This window comes from Urocitellus parryii, chromosome 11, assembly GCF_045843805.1.
Source record: "Urocitellus parryii isolate mUroPar1 chromosome 11, mUroPar1.hap1, whole genome shotgun sequence".
Lineage (NCBI taxonomy): Eukaryota > Metazoa > Chordata > Mammalia > Rodentia > Sciuridae > Urocitellus > Urocitellus parryii.
The window spans coordinates 36,291,396-36,313,172 of NC_135541.1; the positions used below are offsets into that span (position 1 = coordinate 36,291,396).

Here is a 21,777-nt window from a genome sequence, read left to right on the forward strand (position 1 = left end):
CCTGACTTGGGGGCCTGGTCTCTGCAGACCTTCCCAGGGAAGAGGTAATAGACATGCCTTCCCACGGGGACAGAGTTAGTCCCACAGTGGGAAGCTGCAGAGAGGTGGCATTCAGCTGTGAGCAAAGAAAACCTCTGACAGGCAGTGCTACCCACTCGGTGGATTTAGATGTCCAGGAAGTAGTGACTTCCCTCCTTCTAGAGGTGTGTACGACATTTCTGTCAAGCTTGCTAAAGAGCAGACTCCTGCCTTACGGGTGGGGGCAGACTCCATTGCTCAAAGGGTCTTAGAAATGTGCCCCAGGGAAGGGGCAAATAACCCTGTCCACATGAAGGTAGGAGTGACCAACAGCTTGACAACTGACTTCTCCTAGGTGGCTAGGGTCTGACAGAGGATGGTGGCCCTAAACCTCTAGCCCTGCAGTGGGAAGCGTTCTGGGGTGGAGGCCCTTCCTCCTCCAGCTGTGACCCTGGGAGAAGAATGGAAGTAGTTCAGGAGTTGGAGGTGGAAGCAGGTGCCCTCCCAACTCTCCAGGTGACCTTGGGCAATTTTGTCCCCTTTCTGGATCTCAGTGTCTTTGTGAGCATCCCGGTATAAGACCTTCGTAGACCACAGAGCCATATCTTCTCCGTGTCACACATCTACAACAGGTTATGTGGCCAGGGCCCTTTTGTGTGCCCTGCAGGTCTCCTGGAATCATCCTGTGACAAGAGAATGAGGAACTCACTAGAAGTGTCCTCAAGCATGTCCCCTCTCTAAGGCAAAGCATTCACCAAAGGGAGCAATAGGGACTGATCTCGTTGCCCTGCCTTCGGTCAGGGTCGAGAGGTCTGTCTGCACTATAGATCCCTGAACAAGGCCCAGCCACAGACAGGCCTATTGAGGTAGGCCCCCTGGGCAGGCTGATTTGCACCGTTTTCTGCATGTGGCAGCTCAGACAAGCCTGTTTTCACTCTGGCCACCAAGACAGGCTTATCTGCATTCTGATAGCCTGTGTTAGCCCAACAAAGAAGTGCTGCTCAGAATGTGTTCTCTAAGCTGTAGGACTTGAAAAACCAAACATCTTTATTTAGTTATCACTGAATTTACAAACACAGAAAGGGTATGAACTCTGACTCCACTTTCCCACATAGGCCTTTGTGGAGTTCTGACCCAAGGGAGCCACTGGCACCTCGGCCCAAGCACTTCCCTTCCGGAGGCCTGGCCTGGCCCACCCATCCCATGGGAGTCTAGCCTGGATGTGTCCACGAGGCCGTCCAACCCTGCTGAAGACATCTGTCTCCACATCAGATGAGCTTTTTGCGACATGTAGGCAGAGACAGGGCAGGCTGTGGCCCGTGGAAGGCGGTGGGTCTGGCCCTGTGATGGGCCCGCCCTTGAGGAGAGCCGATTAACTGAGGCCACATGCTCTAGGGTGGGATAGGGGGCTGGCCTGAGCCTGGACACAGCTGGGGCAGAAACCAGGACATTGTTATTTTGTCTTCATATATTGGAAGCCGGCCACCCTCTCCTTCAAGAGGTGGTGGCCAAGCCCCGAAAGACTTTAGTATCTTGGCGCTAGTATTGCTTGTTTTAGATCTTGAGCAAGTGTTTTCAGCTCTCAAACCTGTCATCCAGAAAGTGGGGACAATAACCCCTGCCTGGTGCTCTTTCAGGGCAGAAGTAGTCACAGCTAGGGCTTGGGCTTTGCAGGCCATTGCTCTCTGACTGGGGTTCCTGTATACACCTTCCCTTTTGAAGACCCCATTTTCCACCCATAGAGCCAATTCCAGCCCCTCAGCAAGGGGAAGAATGTGTGAGCATGTTCTCTGTGAGCTGTGAGTTAAGATCCTGCCCCTGGCTCCTGGCCCCAGGGGTCTTGCCTGGTCCCTGCAGCCCCTGCATGCTCAGACATTAGTCTCAAGCTCACTGATCTCAATGGTGCAATGGTCCAGACTGGTGATGGCTGGCTCCTCATCCTGCTCCACCTGTACAGGGACATGGTGGGGGCAGGCAGGACCCAAGGTCAGCTCAGAGGGCTCAGCCACACTCTTCACACAGCCGTTCTGCTGGGTTGCCACAATCTCCTGGAGGCTCATGGGCTTGGTCTCGCAGGGTAGCAGTTTCTGGGGGAGGGAAACAGGCCTGGTATCAGCAGGAGGGACTGAGGGTGGGTGGAACAGTGCAAACACAGGGCTGAGGACCGTGATGGGGACTTTTCTACAGACATGAGTGGACCAAGCAGGTCACTGGACACCGGTTCCCAAGCTGCCTATAGCACACATGCGTTAGGGAGCCCTGAAGACCCTGCAGCCCACACAAAGCCACAGGTGTCGAGGTCGTTGAGCAAGACAGCCCCATCCTGCCCTGGGGTATGAGTCTCCCAGGGCAGGGATTGTTATATTCTATTCCCACTGTCTCTCTTCTGTCTAGATCAGTGTTGGCCCTGGCAGGTGCTCAATAAATAAATGTTAGAGGAATTAGTCACCCTCTGTAACAGACAAGGAGACCAAGGCCCAGAGTCAAGGGGAGACTGCTTGAAGGCTGCCCAGCTGGAAGGCCTGTTGCTCTGCCCGCCCCTCCCAGCTTCACCCTGCTAGTGGTCTCTGTTCTCACCTCGGTGGTGCCTGTATCCCGAGCAAAGTCCTTCCGGCAGATGTGGGCCATGATCCCTGCAGCCAATGCATCACCCAGCACGTTAATCATGGTGCGGAATCGGTCCCTGGGAAACCAAGGTGGGCGGTGAGTGGTGGGCATCTTGAGGGGAGCTGGAGAAGGGCCATGTTTAATTCACTGCAGCAGCGGCCCAGGCAGTGCTGGGAGGCAGGGCAGAGCACCCAAGCCCGCTCCTTGTGGGTGTTGAAGTGAGTTGGTGCAGGGTGGCTCCTGGGCACGTGGCTGTGGCCTGCACAGGACCCGGTGCTTAGGTGGGCCCAACTTAGCTTAATGCTCTGCAGTCACTTTCTTGAAGTTCTTGATAATTTTTGAACAAGGGGCCTCCTGTTTTCATTTTCGAACTCTGCCCCCTCCTCCCAAATTATGCAGCCAGCCTGCAGGCGAGTAAGGCACTCCTACTGTGCTGAGCACGGCAGCTCCCTGGCTCTCTGCCCTGGGGAAGGGACTTGGCTCCCTGTCCTGCTGCCTGCTGCCATTGCCAAGGGGTGGGACTGGGGTTGGGTGAACTCACAGAGCCCAGTCCACAGCGATGATGAGGTTGATGTCGTCGGTGGGCAGTCCCACAGAGGTAAGCACGATGACCATGGTGACAAGCCCAGCCTGGGGGATGCCAGCTGCCCCGATGCTGGCTGCAGTGGCTGTGATACTGCAGGGGGAGCAGTGAGAGGAAGAGGAGGAGCAGTAGGTGGGGATGGGGGGCTCATGTCTGGGCCTAGCTCCAAGAAGGAGGCCAGAAGGCTGGGCCTCTGAGACAGCCATGTGGGGCCAAGGTTGCTAGGAATGCCACATTAGGTTGTTCTCATGTCCCTGCTCATGGTCCTATGACCCAGGGTCCAATCTGAGGCAAGTGTGGAAACCAGGGTGTGGCCCTGCACAGATTCTGTAGGTTCCATAACTACCCACGGGTTCTGATCCTCCACCAGCATAGCTCTGCCCAGCTTTGCTGTGGCATCTGGTCTCCAGGGTGAGGCCTGCCCCACCCAGTGCCTGCCCTTGGCTCCAGCTACGCCAGTGCTCAGTCCTGTCCCTGGCCCACCTGCAGGGTCTGCCCCTCCCTCCTGTCTAGGCCCAGGCCCTCTTCCTTGCCATACTCGGGCACCCTGAGTCCCAGAGACCAGCTCACTCCCAGAGCCAGTGCCGACTTGCTGTGTGGCTTGGTGTGAGTCCTTCACTCTTGCTGACCTCAGAGACCCCTCCAGGGTGTGGGTGTCAGGACGCACCTGATGGTGATGATCTGGCCAAAGTCCAGCTCGTAGTTGTTGACCTGGGCAATGAAGATGGCAGCCACGGCCTCATAGAGCGCAGTGCCATCCATGTTGATGGTGGCGCCTACAGGCAGCACAAAGCGGGCAATGCGCCGGTCGATGTGGTTGTTCTCCAGCAGGCACTTGAAGGTGATGGGCAGTGTGGCTGAGCTACGGGCAGAGGGGCCAGAGTCTGCCCATGCCCTTCTCCAGGGGCAAAGACAGGCAGCTCATGAGAGGGGAGAACAGGTGTCCTGACAGGAGTGTGCAGGCACCCTTGTGGGGCCTCCTTGGGACAAGAGGAAGAGCCACCACAACAGGGCACCCACTGCACCAAGGCACCCACCGTCCTCTTACTTGCTTCCTCCTGGGGCTGCGGGGAGGAGGGCTGGTGCAATGCCACACTGCTGGACCTAGAGACTCTGAAGTGGAGAACCATACAGGCTCTGCGCCAGACTTTGGGCCTGGAGTCAGCCTCCTGCCAGGGCCCTGGAGAGTGCCTCAAACTGGGTGTCTTGGTTTCCTTCTCCCACCCAATACTCAGAGCTCAGAACTATTGGGAGGATCAAGTCACTTGGGGCCCAGAAGAGTGCTTGGCACTGAGTCTGTAGGAGGTGCTTCGTCCAGGGTTGGGGTTGTGTGTCTGCCAGGGAAAGAGGCCTGTGGGCTTCTTGCAGACTGAGGAGCTGAAGCCTAAGGAAGAGAAGACAGCAAGGGCTCCAGAGAAGAGTGAGGCCTTTGGGACAGGAAGATGGGCTTGGTCCCGTGCCTCCTCCATGGAGGGCATGGACACGTGCTGTGGGGAGCATGCCCTTTTCTACAGGGTAAGTGGCTCAGCAGTGGCTGTCACCTTCCAACTCCTTGCCCAACAGCCTGGGTTGCACAGCACTCTCTCTCCCTGGGGTCCCCCTCACTCGCCAGCCCCTGGGTGGATTATCTCACTCTCCACACCAGCCCTGGAAGGGAGAGGCTCAAATGATCCCAGTCTTGAGTATGAGGATGCTGAGGACCAGGGAAGTCAAGGGGCAACCCATCACCAGCCAGTGTGAGAAAGGACCGTGATTTGAATCCCCCTGCCTAGCCTCACTGCCAAGGTTGAAGCAGGACATCCAGCCAGGACATCCCAGCAACAGTGGACAGGCAGAGCCCCTAGGACAGTGTGGGGCGTGACTCCGGCAGAAGTACCCGGGGACTGGTAAGCCACTGATGATTTTCTTCAGACTCTACAGCTCTTTTTCCCCTGAGATGTGGAAGCAACCCCCATTTGCATCGAGAGAGTGTTAGAGACCGTGGGCAGGGGAAGGCCACATGAGTGATTCGGTGGAGCCTCAACCTTGAAATCTCTATCCTGGGTCTTGATACCGCAGCACCATTGCCATCCCTAGGTTGTGAAGTGGGCCATATTAGCACTTTCTATGATTCTGTGGCTGTGGACAAATGATGGCTGGACAGAGCTGTATTCCATCCCCCCACTTGCCCTGCTCATTCCGTGTGGCTACCTGGAAGAGGTGGCCAGTGCAATGAGCAGGGCCTGGAGGACACCGCGGATGAAGACGATGGGGTTCTTCCTGGTGATGAGGAAGTAGAGCAGGGGCAGGATGAAGAGGCCGTGGACCACGAGCCCGCACACCACAGTGATGGCGTAGAAACCCAGCTTCTTCCTCACAGCCTTGGGGTCATCCATCTCCAGGATCTTGCCAGCGATGAGGAACACAATGCCAAAGGGGAAGTACCTGGGGGTGGGCAGCCCTGGGCTCAGGCAGGCAGGCCCATCCCGGCCAGGCACCATGTCACTGTGTGACCTGATCTGTGAGCCTGCCAGGACTCACAGGTGACTGAATGAAACCCAGCCTAGGATCAGGCGCCCGGCATCCCCAGTGTCCTTTCCCTCAACCACCCCACCCTGGGCAAGCTCTTGCCTCTGAGAAGTATCCCTGCCCTCAGGAGGCCCCCATTTCAGCCCCAGCAATGGTACAGCTCCTTGGGGGACGGTGGGCAGGCCTCTGCATTTCCCCTCTCACTATAGGATTCCTAATATCTGAATTCTGAACCAACGATTGGCAGCTGGTTCTCACTTCCAGTGTGAACTCTCTTCAAAAGCGGGGCTAAGGAGGCTCCAGGGTGAGGGAAACTGAGGTGAGCAGCAGAGCCAGGCTAGCGCTCCTCCATGCCATGCCAGAAGTAGCACGCCCAGGGCTGGAACCAGGCCTGGTCAGAGCTGGGAGTCCAGGCCTACATGATTAGCTCTGGAGGCTGAGCCTCCCGTGTAGCCACTGCTGTGCTCCTAAGAGACCACAGGATGGGATGGACTGTGGTGACCCTCCATCTGCCCAGGACTGGAGAGGGGTTAGGGGGCAGGTTGAAGAGGACCCTCCCTGGAGGAAACTTACCACACAGCCAAAGCCACAATCTTCATGACAGACTCATTGAGGCACTGGCAAAAGCTGACCAGTGGGGCCCCGCTGTCACCCATGCGGCCCAGCATGATGCCTGTGGGGACACACAGCATATCACAAGTGTGCCAGCCAGGGCACAGGCATGTCAGTGGCGCACGCATGTACACACACACACACACACACACACACACACGTCCCAGCCCTGGCTGCCTCTCCAGCAGCTTTGACCAGCCAGCACTGCCCCCAACTCCCTTCTCCCTTTGGCCTCCACCACTGGACCCGACAGGGCGCCCCCCCCCACCGACTCACCCCTCTCTAACCTGTCTCCACATGGCAGATGGCATCCTCTCAAGATAAAAATGCTCCTGCCAAACACCCTTGACATCCCTGTCCCTGCACTTAGACCATAACCAAGTTCCCACAACTTCCACTCCATATCTGACCCTGTTGTGCCACCCTCTTCTGCCCACCCTGATCTTCTCTTCCTCACTATCCCCCAGGCTTGCTGGCCTTCCTCAGGCTTCTAGAATACATGGAGGTCTGCTCTGCCTCAGGGCCTTTGTTCTTCCCTTCCCCTCTCATCTCTAGCTGTGTTCTTTCTGTTGCTTATTACAACTGATAACTTTGTTCCCCATTTGTCTGCTTTTTCTCCTTGTCCCTTCTGGTCGGTTAGCTCCATGGGGGTGAGAACTGGCTTCTCAGCTGGCACACAGGAGACACCTGACAAAAACTACTGAATGACTGATGCTGAAGCCATCCCTGAAGCCCCAGTGCCCCTGGGGTATTCTGGGTTTCCCTTCAGTGCTCGAAACACACTTGGAAATCACACAGGTGCAGACTGTACCATGGGGTCAGGTCCATGACACTGGGCATCACCATGCCCGTCTTGAAAAAGTGGCTGATGGTTGCTTTCCTGGAAAGACCAAGATGGGGCACAGAGCACACTCCCAGGCTGCCCTGGGGAAGCTCATGTCACATTCTCAGAAATCAGTGACTGGCTCAGCCAGTGGGGGACAGAGTGGCATTACCATCCTGGCCTGTGGGACTCTCCCTACAGTCCACAGAGCAGCTGCCCTGTGGTGATGGGGTGAAAAAGGGGCCCTGCCTGGTTGGGCAGGAGAGGCTAGAGTTGGAGGTGACCCTGGGCCTAGCCCTGCCCAGGTGGCCTGTCACAGTGTGGCTGATGTGGACCCAGGTTCCTTCTGCCAGCTCCATCCCTCCCCAGGCTACTCTTGCCCCTCCCAGCCTCCACCTGGATTTCTCTGGGGCATCCAAGGACTCTGGCTGGATGAGAGCTAGTGTGCAGGGATCTGGGGGTGTGGTGATGGGGCGCCCCTGCAGGCAAGGCCAAGGAGACCTCAGCACTAGCTATATCCCAGCACTAGGGAGGGTCAGAGAAAGAAGGCTCAATTGAGGAGTCAAAGAAAACCCGTTCAGAGCACAATATTAGCACTGACAAACACGGGCACCAGCAGATGTGGGCACGGACAGAGGTGGGCACACACTAACGCCGGTTCACACTGACTTGATACACACACACAATGATATGTGGACAGTTACACCTGTTCAGTAATCACCAGGTGACTGGAGTCCCAAGGGTTTTTTTTTTTTTTTTTTTGGCTTTGCTAATAGATTCCTTCTTCCATGTCCCCATCCCTAAGAGAGACTCCAGGTGGGGAAGGGAAGAATGTCCAGGACTGAGGACTGAGTGCCAGGGATGCTGAAGGGTCCTTCCAGCAGCAGCCTGCCCCACGCTCACCAGCCTGTCCTGGCCCCTTCACATGCCAGACGTTATGGCCCAGATGATCAGAGCCTTGTCTGTCATCGTCCATTCATTTGGCCATCTGTCACTCATCTCTCCAACAGGTTGACTGTGCCCAAGGACCAGGTCCTAGGGAGCTCTGCAGCTGGCTTGGTTTCTTTCTAAGTGCAGAGCATGTCCAGCTTTGTGACCCTCTGAGGAGGACACACCAAGAGGGGACAAGAGAGGAGGGTGTGGGGGACTCTTTAGGCAGCATTTGCGGGAACCAGGTGGCCTTGAACCAGGGTGGTGGTGGTGGGAAAGGGAAATGCATGAGTAGAGGGAGAATCCAGAGGCAGACCTGACAGGATTTGAATGTGGGTCTAAGGCAGAAGTGGGGGAGAAAGTGAGCCCAGATGTCCTGCAGCCAGGAGGATAAGGAGGCTGGTTACTTGAGAAGAAACTCTGGTGGGGACATGGGGAGCAGGAGACGGCTGCCCAGGCCCCCCAGTGCAGGTCAGTGCTGAAGGACTGGGAGTTGTCCTAAGAAGGAAAATGGTGTTGTGGGGGCACCGCCCACAGAGGCACAGCCAGAGGTTTTGTGGAGACTGGAGTTATACACCTTGGGGGCTCTCTTTAAGAACAAGAAATTTTAAAAATAAAAAGGTCTAGGCCTCGGAAGGCTCCTATACAAATGAGGGGTCCTGAGCCTTGAACTTTATGGCTTCATGGTGATTAGGGGCCTTGGGGACCCAGAGAAGAGTAGCTGGGGAAGGGCGTGGTCAGGGAGGACTCTGTGTGGCCTAAGAAATGGCACAGACAAGAAATGGCTCTGAAGAGAGAAGTGGCCAGTGAGAAGCCCCGGGGGTGGGGTGGGGTGATAGACCTTAAGTAAACAGTGGCACCCCTCCCCATCCTTTCCAGGCCTTAGTGAAAGTCCAGGGACAAGCTGCTGGTCGGGACTGGGGACACAAAAGAAGAGGGAGAGCCAGTGTCCCTGGAAGAAAACCAGCCCTCAGGGATGGGGATTCTGAGCGAGGACCCCCTGGCTCGCTGTGGGGGTGGGGAGGTGGACACCCTCAGTGAGGGAATGGGGGCTCGAGCCACTCTTTGCCTAGGAAAAGGAGGAAGGGCCTGGAGGGCTAGAGGGCTCCAGGTTACTTAGAGAGCTGGATGGCAGGATGCCGGGAGGGGACGGCTGCTGGGCACTGTGCGGGTGGGCAGGTAGCACATACCCATGGTGGCAGAGAAGATGACGATGCCCAGCACGTTCATGCCATCGCTGGTGCCTGGCTCTGACTTGTAAACCACCTCAGGTGCCGGGGTCAGGTCCAGGGCGAAGTTCTGCACACGAGAGCCATTCTCTTCCTGGACTCCATAGATGAGGATCCTCCGAGGAGAGGCTTCCTCTGCGGTCACCCTGGGGGACTTGATAACTGGAGTGCTCTTGGTGCGGTACTGGTGGGTGACATTCCAGCCAAGAAGGAGTCAGGGCCCAGTATTATGATATCAACCACAAGAAGAATGTCTCAAAAGCACATTTGCATCTCCTTATATCCTATCCAATTGACAGTAGCCTTGTGAGGTAGGCAGGGCAGGGGTTATTATTAATACTTTATCCAAAAGAAACTGAGATTCCTTCATTCATTCACTACCCGGAGTGCCTGCCTCCAGCTTTCCGGCCTCTTCCGATATGCATCACAACCCCAACTGGTTCCCCGTCTAACCCTCTGTCCATCTACTGAGATACGTCTCCCCACAGTAGCCATCCACCTACCCACCAGCCAGCCTGCTTCCCACCTGGTGGGAGTGGGGGCTTCCCTCCGAGACAGCTCCACTTGCTTTGAACCTGCCTCTGGTCCTCCTCTGTCCCTAGAGCATTCCTGGATCTCTCCCCCTCAGGCCTCAGGGGCTGGGAACCCAAACAGGGAAGCCCTCAGCCTCTTGAACATCACAGTATCAATAAGATAATCCTTCTATGGGGTAAAAAGAACCAGGCAGGAAATATATGGGACCTAGGTCTCTGAGCTTCCTTTTACCTCATCTTTTTAACAGCATCTATCTTGCTGGTTAAATAAAACTGTACACACATATATAGTGTCAACAGCAGTTCTGGGCACATGGCAAGGCCAATGTACACTTTACTGCTACCCTCAGCAGCAGTGAAAACAGTACCCAAGGCTGAACACTCTGTGCTGGGTGCTGAGATACAAAAATGAACCAAATATGAGTTCTGCCCTGAGAGTTTGGGAGAGGGAGTGACTAGTATGACTAGCTCTGCCTGGAGGAGTCTGACTGCCTTACAGAGAAGGGACTTTTTGGTTTTAGTCTTGAAGGATGAGTAGGGGTTTGTTAAAAGAAAAAGATTACTCCAAGAAGGCATAAGGTAGAGTGATATTCTCTTTCTCTGTTACCTTTAATAATTTCCTACCATAGTTGGCAGTGAGACCCTGCATAACCTGGCTAATTCTGAAGGCAAAGACCCAAGATGTTAGTGACTTATGCAAACTCCTCATTTGGAGCTCCCTTCCCAATCCTCAGCCATCTCCTTTGTGTCCCCAGCCCAACACAGGGCCCAGCTCCAGGAAGGGGCTCAGGACACACCTGCTGGGTTGAGTCAACCAACCAGCTGACATGAGGAAGGAGAGGAGAGCTGTTAAAAGTGCAGACAAAGATGGAGGTGCAAAGAACTTTACCACAATTTCTAAAAGAGGCAAAACTTTGAAAGCAACCTAAAGGAACACTGAAAGGGGCATGGGTCAGTAAATGACAGTCCAGCCTTCCCATGGGCTCCTATATTACCACACAGTGTTGTGCTTTTAAGGATCAGTTAGTAGCCAGGGAAAATACTCATGTATGATGAAAGGAGGTTGGGGAACGGGACATAAACCATGCATGTACTACAATCCTTATTTAATTAAAAAATATAGATAGATATAGATATAGACATACATGGACTAGAAACATACTGTCTGCTACCTCTCCTGCTGGTACTGCCAGGACACACTTTCTAGATGAGTCAACCATCTAGGATTTTTTTTTTACTTTAATATTTTCCTAATTTTCTACAGTGAACATTATAACTATTCTTATTAGGGAGTAAAAGGATTATTTAAGAAAAATAAAAGGAAGAAGTGGGCTGGGGTTGTGGCTCAGAGGGAGAGCACTCGCTTAGCATGTGTGAGGCACTGGGTTTGATCCTCAGTACCACATAAATAAAATGAAGACATTGTGTCAACCTATAATTAAAAATAAATATTAAAAAGAAGAAGAAGAAGAAGAAGAAGAAGAAGAAGAAGAAGAAGAAGAAGAAGAAGAGGAGGAGGAGGAGGAGGAGGAGGAGGAGGAGGAGGAGGAGGAGGAGGAGGAGGAGGAGGAGGAGGAGGAGGAGGGGGAGGAGGGGGGGGGAGAGACTTAGTAGGGCTGGCGTGTGGCTCAGTGGTGGAGCACTTGCCTCGAACATGTGAGGCCCTGGGTTCCATCCTCAGCACCACATAAAAATAAATAAACAAAATAAAGATGTTGTGTCCATGTATAAATAAAATATATATATTTAAAAAACAAAAGACTTAGCAGCCAGCTGAGCCTGAGTCTGTCCAGCAGCTTTTCACCTACTGGTGGCCTAATTTTGGGCAAAATCATCAAATCCTTCTGAGCTTCAGTCTCCTCAGCCAGAAAATGGAGCTGATCTGACCTCAGTGTGGGTTCCTGTGAGGACAGTGAGGAGGTGTGTGAGCCTCTGTGTGCACCGAGGGCCTCACAGGCACTCAGCCAGGCTCCCCTCCACCCAGTAATTGTTCTTCGTGGGGTACGGACATGGAGGCTCCGAGGACCTAGGTCCCCCCCACCTCTCCTCTGGCATCCTGCCTCCTCAGGAGCCTGGGAGGCTCGTAGGGCCTCCCCCTCCATCACCCAAGGACCCACTTGCTCACCTGTTTGAATGTGGCTTCCACCAGGTTGGCTGGGAACATGTTCCTGGGAAGAGAGTCAGCGAATGAAGAATTGCAGAGCCCAGGTCTGGAGAGCCCTTGGGGTCAGGACCTTGGGGTCACCTCAAACCTCCCTTGGCAGCCCAGGTCCTCCAGGAGCCAGCCCCTCTCCCTGCAGTCTCCTCTCCCCACACGGCTGGCCCTGCCGCCATCACCCACAGCAACCTGACCAGGCCTTTGCACTTTTCCAGCCCCAGGCCTTGCTCACGCCGTTCCCTCTGCCTGGAATGGCCTCCTGCTTCTCTGCCTGACCAACTCCTGCTCCCATCAATCACAGTCAAGCGCCACTTCCTCTGCCCAGGCCTGTCTGACTCACTACCTCTGTCTGCCTCTCTTTGAAGGCAAGTCTCGGTTGTTCACATCCTATCTGTGGGGCCCGACACAGGACCTGGCTCAACCGTGGGATAATCACATCATCCCGTGGGATAGGGATTGGTCCCAGGACCGCCCCACATGTGTCAAAATCCTAGGTTGTTCAAGTCCCTTGTATAAAATGATGTAGATGTGGCTCAAGTGGTAGCGCGCTCGCCTGGCATGCGTGCGGCCCGGGTTCGATCCTCAGCACCACATACCAACAAAGATGTTGTGTCCGCCGAGAATTAAAAAATAAATATTAAAAATTCTCTCTCTCTCTCTCTCTCTCCCTGTCTCTCACTCTCTCTTTAAAAAAAAAATAAAAATAAAATAAAATGATGTAGTATTATAACCTACACAATCCTCCTGTATAAAGCATCTCTAGGTTACTTATAATAGTTAATATGATTTAAATGTGGTGTAAATAGTTGTTGTATTGTCTGGGGAATGATGACAAGGGGGAGAAATGACACAAGTGCAGTTTTCCTCCAAATAGTTTTGACCTTCAGTTGGTTGAGTCTGTGGATATGGAACTCATAGATACAGAGTTGATTGAGTTTTCATTAATGTTTTATTATAAAGCTTAAAATGAAGCCAGTCTTGTCCTGCCAGCTTTAAAGAAGTAACTGTCAAAACAGTGTGACACACGGGGCTGGGGATGTGGCTCAAGCGGTAGCGCGCTCGCCTGGCATGCGTGCGGCCCGGGTTCAATTCTCAGCACCACATACAAAACAGTGTGACACAGACGGCCATCAGTGGAAGGAAAAAGATGGCAGAACCTCAGCCCAGAAATAGAACCCAGGACCTTTCACATTTCACATTACAAATCAGTGAGGAATGGGAGGGCTCATCATGGATTGCTGCATAGCTGGCCAACTATTTGGGAAAATAAACGTTAGATCCTTGTTTAACACCTTTTACCAAAATAAACTACAGATGGTTTCAAAACATACATAATTGGAAAAAAGAAAGAAAGAAAGAAACCAAGACTTTATCTTAAATAAAAAATTAAAAAGGACTAGGGATGTAGCTCAACACTGCTGTGTTCAATCCCCAGTACTAATGAATAAATAGTTAGAAGAAACAAAAGTTAATATTTTATCATCTCTCAGATTATGAAAGGACTCTCTAAAAACAAATGAATCAATTGAGAGGAAAAAAGTAACTACACTAAAAATAAGAAATTCCTAAGTGCACTCTGGTATCCTGGATTACATCCTGAAACAGAAAAAACAAATGACATTAATGGAAGCTGATGAAATCCAAATGAGATCTGTAACTTAGTTAATGGTGTTGCACTCACTTAATTCCTTAGTTTTGATTAAAGGACCTTTCTTTCTTTCTTTTTTTTTTTAAAGGACCATTTTTATATAAGACACCTACTAACATCCAGGGTGGGGTAGGGGATCTTTTCTTTGCAATCTTTTTTTTTTTTTTTTTGACAAAATGAAAAGCTAAAAAAAAAAAGCAGGTCTATAAGAAGGATTACAATACAAATGAGATTATAAGGCAAATGACCAACTAAGGAGACTAGATGACCAAGCGTTATTTAAAAGGTTCACAAATCTTGCCCTTATTCCCGTGCTCCCAGTCAGTCTCCTCTCACCAGAGTACCAGCTCCCTGGAGGGCAGAGACCTCTGTTTTGATTCCGGTGGTGTCCCCAGGATCTGGAAGAGGGCCTGGCACACATCAGGGACTCAGCAACTATTTGCTGCATAGACAAACAAACAAAAGGACCCCCAAAACAGTAATGCCTCCACAGGCAAATGATTGGAAGATAGGCCCAGGCAATTTACTTTCCAAAAGAGATGCACATGGGCAAAAACACTTTTAAAAAATGTTTGGCTTTATCAATGCATGAAAGACATTTCCATCTATGAAAATGACCATGTGTTTTTAAAAATGAAGTCCACATGCTGGGGAGATGGGCACCCTCAGGTGGATCTGGGAGTGACCTTTTCTTTCCCAAAGCAGTTTAGCAATTCATGTCCAGAGTCTTAAAAGAGTTTATATCCTTGTCTTTATAGGAATTCCCCTTCTAGGAATCGATTTGAAATCAGAGATGCTAAAAAGACTCTTGTTCCAGCTTGTACTTGCTGGAACAGTCCATGTGCAACACACTCACGCTGCTCTCCTCCTAGATCACCCTCCCACTCACTTTTGTTCTTGGCAAATCTCTTCCCTCTCAAGACTCAGTTCACACATGCCTGGAGTTAGACACGTGGACGTGAGTGTGCACGCTTTCTAAACCCTACTCCCAAGCAGCCACCGCTGGAGGCAGACACTGTCATGTTTTCACTGCTGCCAAGACTCTGGTTCAGTGTACATATTGGCCAGAGGAAGAGGGTCAGAAGGAGCTAGCAAAGCAGAAGGCTAGTCATGGGTATGTTGTGACCCAACCATCATTTACCCATTCCCCAGGAGTTTCAGCTTTGTCACAAGGGAGAGAAGAAGCAAAAGTCAGGAACTGGGATCTCAGAGGTTTGAAGAATTTTTTTTTTCCCCATGAGAGATAAGCAGATCTCTGCCACCAGTATGGGAGCAGCCCGCAAAAATCTTTCTGACATCAAGCAGACCAGAAGCACAGTGCCTGCATTTGTGCCAGGAACATGCATGTACAACCTGCTGGGGTACATGGTCCACCTGTCCTGGGCATCTGGGCATCAATAGTTTGAAAATCTCTCCCAGGTTTAGCTCCAGGAGATTCAAGTGACTTAATCAGAGGTTGTTTTCTAATGAAATTTGAAGGGAAGTCTGCTTTAGCTTGAGCAGAAACTAAAGAACATGTGAAAGATCAGGAAAAACCAAATAGAATTTGTACCTGGTATGTACATTCCTTTGAACCTTCCTTTAACGTCAGCACAATGTCATCATCACGCTGATGATGAAAGCCAAATGCTAAGCATGGCAGTGCACACAGATGACCAAGCATGAGATCCTGATGCATGAGAGTTGCCCGCCTCTGGACTACTCGTTTAGGAGAAAATGCAGGGCTTTATCCCCCCCTAGGAATCAATCGCCTAACCTCTGCTGTTGCAGGTTTCTCTTAACTAGCAGCCAGGAGCAGTTCCTGACTGACATGTTTGCTCATACTAACATCAGGGAACTGCAGATTTAATCAAGAATTTTGCTTTGGATTATTATTTGGGGAAATGCAGAACATTTTCTTTTGGCTTTGAATATCCATGGGAGTCGTTCCTGCATGTCTGGTGAGGCCTGTGCTTCTGGTGGCAGCTACAATGTGCCTGGAGACAATTGCCATGCCTACAAATACCCACACACTCCCTGTGCAAATTTCTGTGGGCAGGGCCAAGGTCCATCTCCAGACTTCCCCCTCATTTATTATTTGAGTTCTCACTGTGACAGTTTCAAACTAGCCCCTAGTCACTTGTCTCCAATCCAGGCCCCAAAGGTGGAGATTATTTCTTTTCAAACACAGCTTCTGAGAGTTTTGTCCAGTTCCTGAGATGGTAACTAGGAGCTATAGAGCCAAGTCATTACTCAACCTCTGTGGTGTTTTAATAAGATTGGGGGGGGGGGTGGGAGAAAAAGAAAAAAAATAAGAAAAAGAAAGAATAAGGGGCCAACTCTGATTAGTGTTCCGTGTGGGTTTTTTCTGTGAGGCTGCACAGGGATCAGACGCCAGTTTTCTGGAGCCCCCACTTGGAGCCTTGGGAAATGAATTCATGACTTGGCAGGTCATCCAGGGACACAGCCTGTTGCATTCCTCTGGAATCATCTTGACACATGGACACAAATCTTTGCACCCCTGGAGGTGAGCTGTGTGGCTTCTTTTCCCCTGTGTAGTCAGCCCCTGCATCTTTCTGGCTTTTCATTTGTCATATCTGCCCCCACATCCCAGTTCCCTGTCCCAGTTATACCTTTTCTTGTTCAGTCAAAAACATTTGCAGGCACCTGCTCTGGACCAGAGCAAAGGGAAGGAGACCCCAAGTACCTTCAGTGCCAGTGTCCCCATTGTCCTCACATCCTCTCAGAGGATGACAGTGGCATCCCTCATACCCTTCTTATCTATAGATGGGGGACAGTCCTATTGCAGAGCCTTGTATTGACTGCCCTGCACCCAGTTCCTATTACAATGCCTTTTCTCAGAGCCGGTTCTTAGTAAAGGTGGGCTGCTTTTGGTGTAAGTGACCACACCTGCTCCCTGGGCATCCCTACACCAAATTCTGTCCACTCCTTCCTTCTCCAGCTCATTCTTCCCAACCTCACCAGCTTCTCCTCCCTCCCTTTTTAATTTATTTTGCTGTGCTGGGGATCAAACCCAGGGTGTCAAGAATGCTAGGCAGGCCCTCTACCACAGAGCTGCCCTCCAGCCCCAGCTTCCCTTTCTAAGGCCGAACAGCTAACTGCACCCTGGGGACATGCAAGGTCCAGGAGGTTGGGCTGTCCTGTTGCTCTAGAATCTGCTTCCAGAAGCTTCAGCTCATCCTCTGCAGCTTGTTCGCTGGCTCGTGGGCCTTGGTTCGTAGAACCACAGAACCGGAGGCATCGTGAGAATCACTGGGAACTGAACTGTGGAGAGAGGGCCTGGCCTGGTCAGGGTCACACAGTGGCTTATTGCTGGCAATGCTGAGATGAGACCGCAGGTCTCTCAGGTTCTGGTACTCCACCCCAGAAAGCATGTGACCCCCTCCCCGCAGCCCCACTCTCTGACCAAGAAATAGTGACGGTGATGCCCAACCACCCAGTTTTGCAAAAGCCTCAAAGCAGAAGGATCAGTTTTCACCATGTGAGAAGCAGCTCTGGAACATTTGACTTTGACACGTGTGTCTGATCCAAAGCTCTGCAGCCCCTGATCAGGGTAGGCTATGCAGGGGGAGGGGAGAGGTCTGCTCCAGCACCCACCACTTCTTCTACCACGTGGAAAAGCTGTTTGGAATCATAGAATCCAAGAAATGATGAGTCATAGGCACCAGATCCTAGAAATAATGATCTTAGAAATGAGGCTTCTCCAAATTCTTTATGCCTTGGCTGCCAGGACACTCGATCTCCTCCTGTCCCCACTTGTGTTCCATTTGCTCCCACAGCCTCCAGCATGGCTGTGCACCAAGGCTGGTCCTGAGCCTCTGTGGCAGGCACACAGGGTGTTTCTCCTGGGTGATTCCAGCTCCTCCCATGGCTTCAGACCCCAACTCCACTGAAGACTCTGTGTCCCATGTATGCATTCAGCAGACACCTAGTACCTGCTCTGTGCTGTTCCAGGCTCCATGAAAGAGCAGGGAACAGATTTGTAGAGATCTGGCTACAAGGGGCATATAACTGTTTATTCCAGTGGGGGCCACAGAAGAAGAAATAAAGAAGTTCATGGATGTGATAATGACTGTAGTCATGAAGGCTGTGACAAAAAGCAAAGAGAAGGGAGGGAGAGAGAGAATGGGGTGGGGAAGGGACCATGAGGACCTTCTAAAGGTGATACTGAGCAGAGACATCGACAGACTGAGCAAAGGGGCCATGTGCTCCCCCATCAAGGCCATTCAGAGAGGCACCAATGTCACCAAGACAGGAGCACACTTGACATGGAGGAACAGCCGAGGCCAGTGTGGCCAGGGTCAAGGGAAGGAAGGGAGAGTTACCTCTCCCACTCTGAGTCTGGGCTTGGCCGTGTGATTTTCTTTGGCCAAGAGGATGCTCATAGACTTGCCAAAAGCAGAGGCTTGAAAACATACTCACAAGCTTCTATTTCCTCTCTTTCTTCTCTACCTTCAGCATAAAAGGATGCCCAGACAAGCTCTCTCCTAGAATCCTGTTGCCACCCTGAATGAAGCTGGACTGGCCTGCCAGAGTAAAGACCACACACAGCCCTGCTGAGCCATGTCAGCCAAGCCATCCATTCCACAGTGGGGCCATTGGCCTCCTGCAGGCCATGACTGAGCTCAGCCAAATCAGCAGATCCTCCCAGCTGACTGTAGACTCCTGTTGGTCATTTCAAACACAAAAATCTTAGGTAGTTAGTTACACAGCAGTAACTGACTGACACAGAGGGTGAGAGTTTTTTTAAAGAGGGGGAGAGAAGCAGTGCTAGGCATGTATCCCCATGGGAGATGAGAGGAATGCTTCTCCCTAAACTGAAGCCAGAAGAACTATTCATAGATCTTGGCTCATGTTCCCCAGGGTTTGAGGAATGTAGGGGCTAGTGCCTGACTCATGTCCAAAGGCCCTGGGAAAGACCTGCACTTCTAACAAGAATATGTATTCTTTCCCATGGGCCAGTCACAGAAGGGACCCTGCCCAAGAGCATCACCTAGAGGGGCGAGTTGACCACCGCAGAGGGAAAAGCTGAGATTAACCAGAGATCAGGCCTGAGGAGGGTGCTTGAAGCAGACAGATGGAAGAGACTTAAAGATGTAGATCAAATGAACCCACAAAAATATCCCTGAAGAATCTCAACCAGGGAGCCCCACTGCAGCTTACTCATCCCGGTAAGGGAGGATCTTGCAGTGCCCCCCGCCTCCCCTCTCTCCTTGCTGCTCCAACCCCAGTGCTGGCAGCAGAGGAGCAGACAGAAGAAGAGAAACACTGACGATCCCCTTCCCACTGCAGCTTCCTGAGCTTGATCAGATCCTCAAGGCTAGGACAGGATTAGTTTTAAATTGAATGAGTCTGGAGTTTTAATATTGACAGGCCGAGACTCCTGATATCCTAAATTGGCTGGAAAATGAGAGGGACAAGGAGGACTCCACAGGGCAAGTTTAACGGGGTAGCAGGTCAAGTCCACCAGGCCATTCCCAGGTGTGTGTGCTTTTGTAGGCACCGTCTAGTCCCTCGCCCACACTCACATGGTCCTGGGAGAGACACTCACCATCAGGGCCACCTACTGCCTCTACCCTGGTACTTTCCAAACCTCCATCTCAAGCTCACTCTCTCCCACAAGATTGAGATCCATTGGGCAACCACCAGCTGACATCTACCCTGGGAGGTCTGTCCCTGCACTGGCACCTCCTGTGTCTTGGTGACCACACTGCTGTCCACTTGGATTATCAGGCCAGAAACCTGCATGTCAGCGCCACCCTCCTCCTACACCCTCACTTCCATTTCTCCTTCCCCCTGCTGATGTTACCCCCTGAGCTGCTGCACAGTCCCCATCCCATCCCCGCCCCCACTATGGCCGCCAGTCCTTGGATCTACCTTCTCCTCCCACCCTACCCCTCCTCCCACCCAGAGCCACTCTCACAGCCAAAGCCTTCTGAATTGGATCATGCCACTCCTCTGCTTAAAACCTATTTCCTGGGACCCTTACGGGCCTCCACCCAATTGCCCAGCAACACCTTCCATGTCTCTCCTCACACAAATGCTGCAGTCAGGCTGGATGGCTGCGGGCCCTCCCTCCCACACCATTCCCTCCCATCTCTGGACCTACATCCACCACTGCCCTCCACCCACCTCCCTGCCCTCCACCACCTCCCCATCCCCTTCTTTAGACTTCTTTTTGTTCCTGCCCCATCACAGCACCCATCCTTGATATAGTCTCTACCTATTTCTGTATCTTTCTCTCCTAGAAGGCAGGGTGAGGGAGGCGTCCCTTGTGGCTCTATGGCTGAGTCTGCAGTACTTTCCTGGGGACAAGGGCTCAGGTCCATGGCACATGGTCAGCAGAGCTGATGCAGCACCATAATGATGGCCAAGAGCACCATCCTGGGAGTTAGACAGGCCTGGATGGAATCCTGGTCCTACAATCTACCTGCTGGATACCCCTGGAAAAGTCACACCACCTCTTGGAGCTGCATATCTTCATCTGTGAAAAGGGAACCTTTTCTTTGTTAGAAAAGAGGAGGAGACCCATCCCTTCAGGCCTCCAACCTCATAGGTTAGGTGCTCACAGCTGCTTATGGAATCAGCAAGGGCTCGCTGACCCTGCTCTGACCAAAAAGCAGGCATGGGAGCAGGCCTGTCCTGCCCTCCTGCTTCTGGACTGATGGGGCAAGTAGCAGTAAGAGCTCATTGACTTCAGGGTCCCAGGAGCTCAGGGCTTCTGCAGGACCTTCATACCTGCCTGCTTCTTGTTACCACACATAATAGAGCAGCTCCCAGTAACCCCCAGCGTCTGCCTTATCCTGCTCTGTGGAGGCCATGCAGGGCACCCCTGGCCAGGTGTGCACTCCTAAGCAGGGCATCAGTAGCAAGTTACCGGATGAGGTCCAGCAGGGCGTCCGCCGAGCTCATGACAGGCTTCCCACTCTGCTCTGTTATCTCCTTCTGGGCTGCACCACCTGGGTGGATGATGGAGACCATGATGATGCCCACGATAACGGCCAAGAAGGTGGTCCATAGGTAGTATGCCACGGTGAGGATGCCCAGGCGGCTAGAGGTCTTGGCATCCAAGGAGGCAAGGCCAGACATCAAGCTGGGAGGAAGAGATAGGTCAGGTCTATGGGGGGCACACACCACCTGACAGGCACTCGGGTGTGACCACCCTAGCCCCCTCCTGGCTGTGCTCAGCCCTCTGCTCCCAACCACCCGCATGCTCCAGGGAACCCTCTTCTCAGTAATACAGTCCTGTGGCTCCTGCTAACCTCTTTCCATTCTGCTCTCCTCTTGACACCCAGGGTCACCAGCCTAGCTGTTCACACCTTTGCCGGTGCTGTTCCCTCGGTGTGGTACCCTTCTTCTCAGAAGCTTCTCTGGCCTAACTCCTACCCACTAGGCTCAGTGTCATCTCTTCAGCAAAGTCTTTTTAGACTACCTGCCTCTCTCCCACAGTTAGGAGCCCATTCTGGGGCTCTCCCAACCCCCCAGCCTCCTCTATCACCACCCTGGTTATCACCGTCTGTTGACCTGTCTCTGTCTCTGGATTGAGTGATATGAGAGGGACAGGTCTGATTATCTGTGAGACCCCAGTCCCCAGCACTAGTCAAGTCTCAGCTTTGCTGAGTGAATCGATGAGTGAGAAGCCAGTGAGCCCACTGGTGAGAAGTCGGTGACCTGGGCCTAGCTAGAGTCCTGCCAACGTGTTACGTGACCTCTGGCAAGCAAGTCATCCTTCCATGTGGGGGCTTCAGGAGTCCCATCTCCAAAATGAGGACAAGAGTGGTCCCCCTCTCAGAGAGAAGCCAGCCTGGGCCATCGTGGGTTGGTGCCTAGACCAGATCTCCCTCGTGGGAGGCTGTGTGGAGGGCGCTTGCGGATCGCTCGCCGCTCAGTTCTTCCCCATTGCTGGCCACCCCCATCTGACCCCTCTGTCCACTAGTGCAGGTCAGACCCAGAGAGTCTGTGGCTGGTGCAGGGGTGTAGAGAGGGTGGGGAGGGGGAGGGACAGAGATTAATTAAGGAAATGCTTGTGCTTTGTTTTGCTGCCAAAAGGATTTTTTCCCCAAAGCCCTTTCATTCTCTCAGATAAAGGAAATATTTGTCTGGTTTTAATCATGTAAACAAGAGCAGA

The 21,777-nt window shown here is 52.4% G+C and overlaps 1 protein-coding gene across 1 annotated transcript in view; it reads right to left on the reverse strand.

The window, feature by feature from the left end:
* Positions 1 to 1,091: 1,091 nt before the first annotated feature.
* Slc1a7 (solute carrier family 1 member 7) overlaps positions 1,092 to 21,777 on the reverse strand; it is a 43,888-nt gene continuing 23,202 nt past the window's right edge. Inside the window, exons 3-11 of the mRNA XM_026382264.2 lie at positions 20,527 to 20,742; positions 11,969 to 12,011; positions 9,272 to 9,494; positions 6,290 to 6,389; positions 5,399 to 5,632; positions 3,876 to 4,070; positions 3,167 to 3,301; positions 2,596 to 2,701; positions 1,092 to 2,105 (exon numbers count right to left, since the gene is read on the reverse strand). Coding sequence (XP_026238049.1) covers positions 1,887 to 2,105; positions 2,596 to 2,701; positions 3,167 to 3,301; positions 3,876 to 4,070; positions 5,399 to 5,632; positions 6,290 to 6,389; positions 9,272 to 9,494; positions 11,969 to 12,011; positions 20,527 to 20,742 — 1,471 coding nt within the window. The 3' untranslated portion in view covers positions 1,092 to 1,886. The remainder of the gene's footprint in view (positions 2,106 to 2,595; positions 2,702 to 3,166; positions 3,302 to 3,875; positions 4,071 to 5,398; positions 5,633 to 6,289; positions 6,390 to 9,271; positions 9,495 to 11,968; positions 12,012 to 20,526; positions 20,743 to 21,777) is intronic.